General features: G+C 40.4%; 1 protein-coding gene across 2 annotated transcripts; it reads left to right on the forward strand.

Moving 5' to 3' along the window:
• Window positions 1-189: 189 nt before the first annotated feature.
• On the forward strand, window positions 190-10,074 carry gprin3b (GPRIN family member 3b). 2 transcript variants are annotated; one of them, XM_017305342.1, is made up of 2 exons: window positions 190-876; window positions 7,519-10,074. In XM_017305342.1, the coding sequence occupies exon 2, from the start codon at window positions 7,595-7,597 to the stop codon at window positions 9,518-9,520; it is 1,926 nt and encodes a 641-aa protein (XP_017160831.1). In that variant the 5' UTR covers window positions 190-876; window positions 7,519-7,594; the 3' UTR covers window positions 9,521-10,074. The 2 variants fall into 2 exon arrangements, with proteins under 2 accessions (XP_017160831.1, XP_008418089.1); XM_008419867.2 differs by having other exon boundaries at window positions 191-963.
• The last annotated feature ends 3,287 nt before the right edge of the window (window positions 10,075-13,361 follow it).

Consider the following 13,361-nt stretch of genomic DNA (forward strand, 5'->3'; position numbering starts at 1 on the left):
ATCCTATCCTGAGTTCTAGAATAACAATTTTATGGGGCTAAGAAAGCATTTTCTAACATATTAAAGCTGATTTTTTTAATTAGATTTTTTCTTTTGTTATATGTGAAAACCTGAACTTACAAATATTTATTTGTTCAAAAATTCCTAAAGAAAATCGGGATTTATTTTAAATAAGACCTAAATATCACTTTTAGACACACCAGTATGCATAAATAAAACTCCAGACCCTTTGGTTTTGGTTTACCACTGCTGAATTATCATTTGCCCTCATCTCCAAAACTTTCTGGGAGCGCCCCTGCCCCCTTATAAAGTCGTTTATTCCAACGTCCACACCGGCCACAGAAAATGAAAAACCAGCAAATAATCTAATTTTAAAACATTTCAACTGAGTCAAAAGCGCCGCTTCAGATTGAATGTTCATTCACGAACCCATCTGTGCAGGACAGAAACGGGCGCTGATGAAATAACCTTTCTGTGCTCCTGGAAAACGATCGCCTTCCTCAGGAGGCGGCAGCGGCAGCGGCAGCGGCAGGACCTTAAAGTAATACATTTGCAGCGCAATAAGTGACCCTCCTCCTGTGATCGCCTGCGGCGGCCACAGATAGGATGCTGCATCCCATCTCCCATTCATCCCTTCATCATGCTGCCTGGCACGGCTCAGTCTGGCTGGGATGCTGCTGCAAAGCGGGCAGCTTCATGAACGCTCCTCAGTTTGTAACAAAGAGCTGGGAAGCGGCGTCCGTCGGTCAGCCAGCGGTGACTCATTGCGCACGGTCAGTCGGTCGACTCCGGGCTCGGATTTGGCGCTGCTCGGCCGCGGAAGATCAATACCTCTGAGACTGGAGGAAGGCGTGGCTTGGTGTCACCGACACTGAGGTGAATTTTCCATATTCATTCCCGGGGTTTTGCTTCATCTCACGAACAGCGGCGCGCAGTCGGCACCCGATCGCACCGGACATCAAGGTAAAGCGACCTCGTTTTTTTCCTTATGATCAGAATGTTAATTATTCGCAGATGTCTGCAAGGTCAGATCAGCGCTGCAAATCTCAGAGACAAGGAGCTCGGATCCGGTGCATGACACAGATCTTAATTGGCCTGAATAGGTCGAGTGCATCGCTTGAATGCAGGCTGCTTTGCAGTCCCGTTTTTGTTTCGTGTCATTTGCAAACTGCTCCATAGATGATTTAAAAAAAAACCCGTAACCAGCGAGGATTACAGCCAGGATACGGTCTCTATAAACATTTGCGCTTTGAGGACTGACAGACGGATTCATTGTGGCAGAGCAAACACACACAGATGGGCCAAACCTGTTCATGACCCAAACCACCAACCAACTGTTTCTGTTTTAATTATGCTGATAATAGCCGAGTGCTCATAGAGACAGGCTGTATGACATGTCATCATTACAGTACACATATAAAACGATGGATATGGTCAAAAGCTGTGGTTAACATTATAATAAAAAAAACTTACTGTACAACCTGGATGTCTTTGCATCCTCACTCAATGCAGAGACAACATATATGATTTTCTCTGTTTCTGATGGCACTTTGTTTGCAGAATGGTGCTTTCACATGTTGAGCAGAACAATGAAAGACCTTCATCAACACTTGGAGAAATATGAGGCACCACAGGTCAAGGCAGTCGATTTACACGAATCCCTTTACTGAACAAAAGACGATGTAAACACAGCTTGCTGCTGAAGATGTCCTTGCAAAGCAAATGGGTCAGAATAAACAAATGCCCTCTAAAAAATAAGTTTATTGCCACTTTGTTGCATGACCAGCAGCATGCAACAGGACGCCGCGTTCATCTAGGATCTTTAACAGATTCACGTGAGGAAAAAGAAATATTAAAACAAACAGATCCTGGAACAGATTGCATTGGACGTTTTTTTTAAAAATCTTAAATACAAATATTTTAATAGGTTTTGGTTTAATTACCGCTCTGACTGCATTGTTATTTCAGGAAATGTCATTTTTTTCAAAATCATTCAGAGGATCTTTGAATGATTTTCCCAGCTCCCCTCACCGTCCTCTGCAGGTCCCTCTTGTATGACACATAATAGTTTCCAAGGTATCGTAAACTTTCCTCAGAGGTTTCCATTTTAGCATGATGCATCACATTATTACTGCAGATTAGGTCTACAGCTAATGATTATTTTAGGAATCGATTATTCTACTAATCATTCTGATGATTAATTGATTAACTGGATAAAAATGGCACTTTCTGCAGATTTTGCAATTGACCACTTAAACTTGTGTTATTAATTTAAAAAGGTAAAAACAAACAAAAAGTTACATTTCTTTTTTAAAATAAGAAAATGAACAATTAATTGCCTACAATGCAATAAAATGTTGTGTTTTGTGAACTCTTCATCATTTGCAACAAATACGTTTTTAACTGCAGCTAAAAAAGTATTTCAACGTGTAAAAACCTCAGCTCTTCCTGCTCAACTTATCAATACTGCATTGGATGTTTTTTTTTAAATCTTAAATACAAATATTTTAAAACGTTTTGGTTTAATTACTGCTCTGACTGCATTGTTATTTCAGGAAATGTCATTTTTTTCAAGTCTATATACTCCAATTAATGTTTAATTGACTAATAAATTAGTTTACAATTATTTTAATAATTCATCAATCACGATTAATCCGTTTAATCATTTTAGCCCTACTGCAGATATGTCAGCAACACATCCAGAGTGAGAATGTTTCGTTTACCCGCGTCCCAAAGGTGCTGGCTCTGTCTGTGTAGGTCACCACAGTACAGTAAACTCATTGTCATGTTCAAGGAAGTTGATAAAACGTTAATTATTTAACCTTCACAATGGTATGGTGGTTTATCCTGCTGGAAGTCATCAGAAGATAAGTACACTGTGGTCCTAAAGAGATGTAGGCATTTGAGCAATTTTTAGTTTGTACAAAGGCGCCAAAATGCACCAAGAAAATGTACATGTGTGTTTTCAGTTTAGCAACATGCAAACTGAAGGCCAAAAGAAACCAAAGAAATAGAAAACCAACGAGGTTTAGGCTGAACCTAAAGCTTATATAGCATTAAGAGTTAACAAGGTAAAATGCACAAAGCAAATGTGATAAATACTATTTCAAATAAACTCAAAATTTACATTATGATTGTCATTTTAAGTAAAATATGTATAAAGCATTTTACATAGCACAGTTTTACATAATCAGAATAATAGATCCAGTGTTTAATTCAAATATTTTATCTCCGAGGGAAATTAAATATTGTCAGATCTCATTTTGTCCAAACATTTTCAGTGATCCTGTGGGCAGTGGAGATCTCCAGTAGCAGTCAGCCTTACAGCAAATCTGAAAAGGCCTCTGTCTGAAGATTGTTGCTGTATGATAATCTGATGATCTACACCAGAGTAACATTTCCTGTATCTCAGTGTCAGTGTCAAGAACTGCTAATCCACCTCATTTGTTTTTGCTGCTCCTCTTTAAGTCTTTAAAACCCATAAACCAAAATTTAACAAAAAGAACAAATCAGAACTAACCTACTTCTACAACTATGCTGTTAAACATGTATGATGACATTAAATTTTTTCTGAACTGAGTTCATTGGTTTTTCTCATTTTAAACACTTTTTAGGTACCAAGCAGTAACTGATTGTTCTTTACTTTGAGCATAATTTTTGTTATTTCCCCAAATATATAAATGTGGATAAACACTGAATAGTTAATGGGTTTGTGTGGTAAAATTTAATGGCTGCAGTTTGCATAGCTTTCTTTGGTAACGTAATCATCAAGTTTGTATTTGTTTTAGAAGAATTTTCTCAGATTCCCACAAAGTAAATCCTACATTGGCAGCGATTCCTTGTTTGATTTATCCGTGGTTACAGGATATTTCAGATTTTTTTCCTTTACAGACAAAAATGTAAATTATGTCTACAACTTATAAACTAAACACAAATTATTGTATACATAAAAAGAAATGTTGACCAAGTATCAAACCCTGAGGAACCCCACATCACACATTCAGCAACTCAGTCAGTCTTCTTGTGCACTTCCCTCTGTCTCTATATCTGTGTAATTTACACAAATGTAGTTTGTGATCAGTTATTTCATGGATAAAAAAACTAAAACTGTATATGCATTTCTTTCTGTATCACTACTGCACTTTTTAAAGTTCATCAGTGCGACCGAATTAGTCCGATTTATTTCTAAAACCATACAGTTGTCCAAACTAGGTTTTACCCATCAATAAAATTTGTGTTTTGTTGTGAAGAGGTGAGACTACATTAAAATTGGTCTACAGTTTAACAAGTGTTAGCAGGAGTGCAGTCATGTGCATATAAAGAACAAGGCAGGGGGCCTAGAACGCAGCCCTGGGGAGAGTTAGTTCTGAGTTTACTGGAGGGAAAGAGGTGGAACCTGACTTTCACTGTCTGAGGGAAATTTGCTAGCTAGTATGTCTGAAATGATGATGTTGAAGGCAGAGCTGCTGTCAAAGAGGAGTATCCTCAATAGATCTGTCTGCATACTGGTGTGGATCACTGTATGTTTACGTAATTCACAAACAAAATGCACCCAAAGGGAGAGCCTAAAGCTACTTTGATTGTTTGCACCACCATCTGCATTTTGCCAACACACTATCTGCCACAGTTCTGTAGAATCAGAGCCACAGCTCTGTAGTATCAGAGCCACAGCTCTGTAGTATGCTGCGAGGATGTTACCAGGAGAAAGCAGTGTTTGCTGGGCCTGTTTCCTGATCCTGGTGCTGTTCTTCCACAAGGTCAGGTCCGCAGAGACCTACATGCCATCCATTAAGAGTGCAAAGACATGTCGAGGCACGTATCCCACAGTGTTGGTTGGCAAGTTCAAGTGTGTCTCATTCATTTCTACGCAGCTGCTTTCAGAATGTAACTTTGTTTGTTGATGTATGTTGACATAGGAAGATGTGTGCTTCACAGGCGTAGCATGGTTTTTTTGTAGCTTTGCATCATGTTATGATGCCTTGAGTCTTCCATGCATGTTTGAGAAATCCATTCATCTCCATGGCAACCGTTCAGCTGTGCAAAACGCCTGGGTGGACCTAGCCCCGCCTTCAAGACGCAACTCCTCCTCTGAGCTGAGATTTCCAAGCTTCTGAACTTCCACCTCAGACAACATTCTTTGCTCCCCAGCTCATATCCTTCAGACTAGCAACCAGCAACTAGCAAACACCTGGTGGAACTGTGCAACTTTTGAGCTCATTATACGAGATACAGTTATACTCTGGTCAGAGAAGGTTGAGATTGATGAAATATTTGTTTTACTTGTGAAAACACTGCTAGCATTTTCTGTGTGCTTTTATTTCATTTGTTTTTTATTTGTTTGTTTTTCTAAGATGCATTAGGAGCACCTTAGACTCCAAGTATCCTAAAATAGGTAAACATTTTAATACCGTTTTTGATTTGTGAATTATTTGCTGTATATATAAATAAAAAAACGCAGCTTCTTTCTTTTCCTCATAATATTGCTGAGATCTAACCTTTTGTTGTGAACATTGTACCTTGCATTTCTCATTCTGTGAGCTGATTGAATCATCACACCCTTGTTATCTCATAGAGTGTTATTCAGGAATATCATACCTAATAAATACTACTTCACATTACATAATTTGTAAATATTAAGATTTATTATTTTTGCAATTGTTAAATGATCAAAAAAGTCTAAAACCTCAGTAACAAACATTAAATCAAACTGAATTTGTATTTAGTAGCCTCTTTTCAACATTTATATGTCTTAGCATCTCTTGATCGAGACCAAGTTGAGATTTGGGAAAGAATTGTTGAAGTGAGAATCATTTCTTGCAGGGAAATACCAACATATTTATGACATTCACTTTGAAAGTGTTGTCAGAAGGTGTTATATTGTGTATTTGAGGATGCAGAGAAAAGATAGGATGCCAAGAGAAAAACAGAGGCAAAGACGTATGTGAAGATGGAGGTTGACCCATACAAAGACAGTAAGACAGTGGAAAGGTGTCGTTAAATCGAAGGAGGGAAGTAGTGGATCCCGAAGAATATCGCGTTTGCAGACGATGTTACGATCTGGATTGAAAATAAAGAGCCTGGAGAGAACAATGTGTTGCATGTAGGGTGTAGGAATGCAAGTTAGTAGAAGCAAGACAGAAGGCATGTGAGAATGAGAAGCAGACAGGTGCAACAGTGAAGCAACAATGAGGAGAGGTACTTTAATAAGTACCTGAGGTCAACCAATCAAAGCAACAGGTTTTGCTCAAGGGAGGTGAAGAAGAGACTGCAGGCAACATGGAGTGGAAGGAGACGAGTGTCAGGAGTGATTTGTGACTGGATAGCTGCAAGAGAGAAGGGAAGGTTTACAAGATGCTAGTAAGACCTGCTGCTGTGATGCATGGTGTGGAGACAGTAGCAAAACCACAAATACAAAAGACAGAGCAGCTGGAGCTTTAACGTAGAGTGACAGTTTGTAACTGCAGGCTATAAATCAAAATTTACTTGATCTGAAAAATCAGATTTGTTTCTAGTGATGCACCAATTATTTGTGTTCAAATAAGTAATGTTTTCTTAATTAGGTCTCATTGATAGTGAGAATGACAAATACAAAAAACCTGAAAAACTCTCACTTTAAAGCTACAGTACGCAACTTTTACGAAAATGTTTTTCTTATATATTTGTTAAAACTGGCACTATATTGTGACTATAATCTGTGAAAAAATCAAGCTTCTCCTCCTCCCATGAGCTACTATTGTTGTCTGAAGAAATGAACAGCTCCCAGTCAAAAACAACCAATCAGAACCAGGAGGAGGTTCTAAGTGCTGTCAATCAAAATCAAGTACGCGCTGCTAAATGCGATAATGGCCAGTGGCCATTATAACTGACCTGAGCATTCATAGCAGGCTCCATTGTGGTGAACCAGTTGTAGCGTATCAGAGAGAAAGGGGGAGTGTCTGTGCAGCACATACATGATTGACAGCACTAAGACTCTCCTCCTGGCTCTGATTGGTTGTTTCTGATTGGTTGTGTACTTTCTCACATGACCGCAGGTCAATTCGGGGAAGTCAGAGAAGCTTGATTTTTTTCACAGATTATCTCTTATTATCACAACATGGTTTTAACAAATAAGTACAAAAGATATATTTTTTAAAATAAAAGTTACACACTGCTATTTATCTAAATCTAAACGAGAAGATCTAAGAAAACCGTGGCTTTCCGGTTTGAAAAGTCTAATGAAAAGTCTAATGCATTGTACGTTTAAAACAGTAAAAGTGTCTAATACAAAATTATAAAAGTAAAAGTCTAATTATGCATCTCTTTTTATTCTTTGAGTACAAAACATCTGTAAAAATGAGAACAGTATAGATTGCTCTCATGCTTTCACTCTAACAAGTTATTTTTGCAATTTACTAAAAGTGAGAAATCAATTTGACAAAGTGTGTCATGCAGGTCTAATCCAAAACAAATCTTGGTGATGCATTAATCAGTGTATATTTAAAGTAAACCCACTTCTATTCTTCTACCCTCTTGTTTTAGGGAGCTGCATTAAGGTTCTGTCTGCCCACATTTTTGGAGTACAACAATATCTGAAGATCCAAACTGTGAATTCGGAATGGGAACTAATCCTAAAAGGACAGTGACAGTCCAGATGGTCCCTCAGCTGGCTGTGGCAGACCCACTGGCCAACAAGGAGTCTAACGCCAACTGGGGTGACGAGTCGCACCTCAAACTCTCTCAGGTTTGTCCAAACGCCGCCCTCTCATCTTCCAACCAGCAGGATAACCCGCCTATGTCAGGTGCCGCTGCCAACCCTGTCCCACACATCCATAAATCCTCATCATATAAGGGCGGTGAAGCAGTTAGCAGCGCGGTGGCAGACATGCCTGCAGGCAGCAATGGGAAGCAGACACAATCTGAACCCGGGACAGCTGGTGAGCAGCACTCCGCTAACCTGTCGCTAACAGGTCAAGCTGCTAGCGAGACAAAAACTGACCACAGAGACTCAAACGCTAACATAAAAACGTCTCTTGGAAAGGATACGTGCGCCGCTGGTTTACCGACTGCAACCGCAGCATCAAAGATCAACGCACGCATTGCAAAAGAGACGAGTCCTTCAGAGGCAGCGCCTGTCCAGATGGCACCTTCAACCAAACCCACAGCACAAGAGACCAGCGATAAAAATACAAATAAAAATAAAAATATCTGCAGCACCAGTCAGTCACAAAAATCAGTGCCTTCACCTCAACAGGATGTTAAGGCTCCACAAAACAAATCTACCACATCGTTACAGAAAATCCAAGAACCAGATAACTCACAGAAACCTGAGCACAGGATGGAAACTGTTACCTCTACTAAGCCTCCACCAGCAGGTAAAGGAGCAGAAATCCACACTACAGTTACAAATATATGTTCATCACATTCAGAGAGGGATTTCCCAGTAGTAAAGGCAACACAGGTCTCCTCCAATAAACATCACCCTGAATCTTCACAGAAGGATTCATCTGGTGTGCCCCAGGCTGCAAAAAGCAAGCCAACGTGTGGGCAGGTGTCTGAGGAAACCAGCCAAACTGACACAGCTGTCTGCACAGGAGAGCAGCTCAGCACGCAGTTCAAGGAGGCCTCCACTATGACCTCATTCGCTTCGCCCGCCAAGCAGTGTCATGATATGGAGGTCCAGGCCGTCGCAGAGACTTCCAGTAAAGCTGTGGGTACAAGTCCGAGTCTGCAGCCCTTCGCTGGCAGTGGAGTCCCCAGGGAAGAGGCGCAGAGTCTAGCTGTTGTTTTCCCAGTTAATGAAGCCGTGGGTTCCTATCAGATGTACACAACTTCCCTCTCCACCTCAGAGAGACTCACCGTAGAGGCGGAGATGTGCCCCAATCAAGCTGCAGGTTTGTGCTCAACAACTGTGGCCCAGCAGCTTGACTCCAGGTTAGGAGCCAAGCCCAAGGAACCTGGTTCAGCTCTGAGCAGCATTCAGCCAGTTTACCAAATCAACATCGAGCACAGCAACAAGAAGGACACAGTGGCAAGTGGAGTTGAAATATCCTCCACCGCTAAAGCTCCCTCCCCAGAAACTGCCGGCGCTTCTGCTGATAGAAACAATGCTGCGTTTTCTCAGGGTCCGCCATCCACCACGGCAGCTAACGCAGCATCAAAGTCGGGAACAAATTCAGCCGAGCAGGGGATAAAGCCAGAGAAGAACGACGAGGAGGACGATCAGTCAGGGATGCAGAAGGATAAGAGCATCCACGACGTTGTCTGGGACGAACAGGGGATGACGTGGGAGGTCTACGGGGCGTCTGTGGACCCGGAGTCGCTTGGTTTCGCCATTCAGAGCCACCTGCAGTGCAAAATCAGGGAGCAGGAGAGGAAGCTGATTGCTCAGACTTCCTTCCGAAAGTCCATCTCCGGCGCTGATTCGCCGCAGCGTGGGAAAAAGAACAAAAGGAGGCAGCAGAACATTTTCAGGTCAATGCTGCAAAATGTCAGGCGGCCCAACTGCTGCGTGCGTCCCCCTCCCTCCGCCGTCCTCGACTAGCCCTGCACCCCCCCATGGTGGCCAGTGTGAGACTCCTTTCTTTTTCTGGAGGTCACGGTGTTTGTCCTCCATTTGTCAGAACTGCGATGCCAAGTGAAACATTAACGGGTCGCCGGTCCTTATATGTGAGTATACTGGAATGTTGTAGCATAAAAAAGAGTCCGAATATTTGTGACGTTTGTGAACAAACAACGTAGGATATAGAAGCATAAAATAAACACCTATTTTCTAGAAATAGAATGTAAGAAAAAGAGAGAAAACACTTTTTAAAGGTTATAGTTAAAGGCATGCATCTTAGCTTCAAATGCTTTATGTCTTAAAGTTCAATCATAAAGTATCATCTACCGTCAGAGAACATTTGTGCAAATATATTAAGCTGATATCTCCTTTGTTGGACTTGGTAAATGTTTTCAAGGTGTGTGGGAGATTTTGTGACATGCATTCATGTATTTTTCACCTGTGGTGGCAAAAATGGAAAGCACTGTATACACACATAAACATTATGTTTAATCTCTGTTGTTCCTTGGATTTCTATTAAAATAATCTAAAACTAAGATGACTTTAACAATTTTTTCTTTCTGATATAAACTTTGGTCACCCATACAACCAATGCTGTTGTGATTAAAATGTGTACTCTTATGGGGAAAGGGTTTATTAAACTAGGAAAAACTTTGTTTAATAACAAAAACCTTTAAACTCAATTTGGTTTACTTTTCTTATCAAAGACATTTCTGGTTCTGATCTTTAAATGATCCAAGCATGCAAGATGTTTTTATTAGTTCAATCAATGGGCAGCAAACACACTAATGCTACAATATTTAAGAAATGGATGTAATCAGCTTTCACTAAAACTTTATAGTTGATATTTTATTTATTCCTGTATCACTTTTTTGTTATTGTGAAGAAATGCGTCTTGTAGTCAAACTATTAGTTTGGTTTTTTGTAAGTCCAAACAAATTAAACAGTCGTGTGGAAAAAGTCAAATAAACCATTTCAGTTCTCTAATTAGACATATAAAAGCTTGCGGTTTTTAGCTGGTTATGGGTGTCTAACTACTTAAAGTACTAAACTAAACATTTGCTGGAAATCTGTGGAAATGTTCTCAACACTACTAGGACAAAAAGTAGTTCAATGTGTTGGAAAGCTCAGTCATTCTTCTATAAAAAACATAAAAACTAAAGCATTCCAATCTCTGCTTCTGCTTGACATGTATGTCATTTTGTTCTGGAGGTGACCTCTTCCAGCATCTACTCTGTCTGGCATTCAATCAGGTGTAAGTGGCAAAGGTAGGTGTGGATGGTGAAGTAACAGCAGAACATGAAATTAGGCCAATATTTCAGAAATCTCTGGTGCTTTTGAGTCTGATCCATGTAAAGTTCGCTGAGAATTAAGGAGCAGCAGGAATGATAAAAACCGCCCATAGAAGACATGAGAGAGACGTTTCAGATTTTTGTAGATGGAGCTGCAGAAATAAATGTCATCACCAACAAAAGAACAGTATTTGTTGAGAGGCATGCTTGCATGAACCTGTGTTGTTTCCAAACAGCCTATTTTTCTTGTAACTATTTAAAAATGCCTTGAGCAATGTGCTTTTGTGAAGGTTTCATTGCTGTTGTTAACCGAATTTTATCTGCTTCGGTCCGGTAAAGACTGGAGTTGCATTGTTTCCCCAAATGCTCTAAAATCAAGCAGCTAACTTTGCTGCTAAAGGTGATCCGTGAGTCAGAGGTTTCAACATTTTTTTGAAAATGCCTTCCTCAGTGCAGCTTTAAGACCAAACATGAACAGTTTAATGAAATTGCCTGTTGGCTTTTATGGTAGCTTTTGCTATTTTTGTGACAAACTTTGTTTGGGTTCACATTGATAACGCCTTTCATTGTAAATGTACTATCCTGGTTGGTGTTTAACACTGATTCTGGGCGACTTCTGCTGCTGTCTTAACAAGCATGTCACTTCATGTTAACGTCTGGATGTGAAAGCAGGACCAAAAAAAGTCGTCTGTATCTGCAGTGGTGCTGTGAAATGTCACAATGTGTAAGTCTGAAGTGTCTAATCCCAGATCCTGTTTGTCTTTGATTCTTCGGGATCAGAGGACACAGTCAAGCTCTAAAGTCGCACTTTTACCTGTTTCCTCAAGCATTGAAGGAAACAGGTAAGCATTGAACTCTTTCTCTTTTCATAATGCTCAGTGAAGACTGCGAGAAGGACAGCGAACTGTTGAGTCCTTAAATATGAATATCAGCCTCATATTTAAGTTAATTCCTCATCCTGTAGAGGTCATTTTCTACTTCACACATCAGCTTCACCCTTTCCTGTCGTGGCAGGCACTAGCCTTAAGCCAGTGTCTTTCACTCTTGCTTTAATTAGCCGTCTCTCAGTTTTTCTTCACTCCATCTTATTTGGTATGAGGACAGCAGAGAGGAAGAACTGCTTCAGTGACAAGAGGACTGAAACTTTAGCTGTGTGCCTGAGTAGAAAAAACTATGTTTGAGTACTGTCACACTGGATGAAGCCGACACACATAAAGAATCATCTGGAGCGTGAAAGGCCTTTGCAGCTTTGGTTATCGTCTTCTGAGGTGTATTAAAGGAAACCTATTATGCAAAAATCACATTTTGCACATTTTCGTACAAAATGAGCATTTTTCTGTCTAAAAAAATGCCCAGTCGTTTAATGACAATAGGTTAATGTTTCTTGGTGCCTGGACAGTGAGCCGTTTCAAAAACCTCCCAATTGTTAAGTCAGACTATGCTGCTACCTAGCAACCCCAGCCAAGCCCAGCCTGTCACCTAGCAACCCAAGCTGAGCTCCAGCACGTTTGGTCAACTGGTTTCACCGCTGTACAGTGGCTGCTGGAAAAGACAAGTGTTTTGTTGTTGACTCACCATCCAGAAACCATTTGCTGCATTCTTGTTGGTTGTGCAGGAGGCTCCAATTCTGCTTTTCAATTCTGCAATAAAGAGAATTGCTGCCATGTGAATGTCTCATTAAATGTTTGTTTTAAAAAGTTATTGAAGGCAAACATTAATAACTGCGTTGCAGGAAACAGGAAGATCTGACAATGACTGGAAAAAGATAGAGGAGAATATGAACAGAGGAGTGTGGTTAGTGGAGCAATGAACAGGTGTGTCTTATCAACTAAACACCAGAAAACTGTAAGGAATCATGAACTAAGAGAGAATGGCAGACATAAGAGAGTCATGTGTGATTCTGATAATAAGAAAACAATCAAAAATGCAGAACATAAGAAAAACAGATGATTAAATACATGCCACATTAGCTGCTCTAACAACCAGCAAGAGCAATAAATAACAATCTCTGGAGAGTTGCCTCGTTACAAGGAAACTCCCTGGCGCTGTCCAGTTAAAGACTGATGGTCCATGAGAGGAAGAAGGAGCCACTTGTTTCAGCCCGAGGGCCTCTCCTGACTCACGCTGAGACGGTGAAACCGATGACAGCTGCGCTCTCACTGACTGCTGTAGGAGAAGCTAGGCTGCATATTTATTGGGGCTTATTAGACGTAAATGAGAAATCACTCCCATTCTTCTTCTGCATGTTGCTTGTCTAAATTACCTGCATAGAAAATATGAACCCAATTTCTGAGCTGTTCTGTTTTGCTGTTTTGTTTTGCTTTGACTCAATCCTCAATATTCATCCACGGGTTTAGGAAGAAATTGACAGCAGCAGTATTACTTTAAAGCTGGAACTGAAGTCCAACAGATAAGTTGGAGTTGTTCTGGGATTTGAAATGTGCTTGCAGTGACCCAGTTAGCTTCATAAACACACAGGTTTCATCTGCACATGTAGGAACCCTCACACAGTGCTGTCGAAAAGTATTTGC

This window comes from Poecilia reticulata, linkage group LG1, assembly GCF_000633615.1.
Source record: "Poecilia reticulata strain Guanapo linkage group LG1, Guppy_female_1.0+MT, whole genome shotgun sequence".
In the NCBI taxonomy this organism is placed as follows: domain Eukaryota; kingdom Metazoa; phylum Chordata; class Actinopteri; order Cyprinodontiformes; family Poeciliidae; genus Poecilia; species Poecilia reticulata.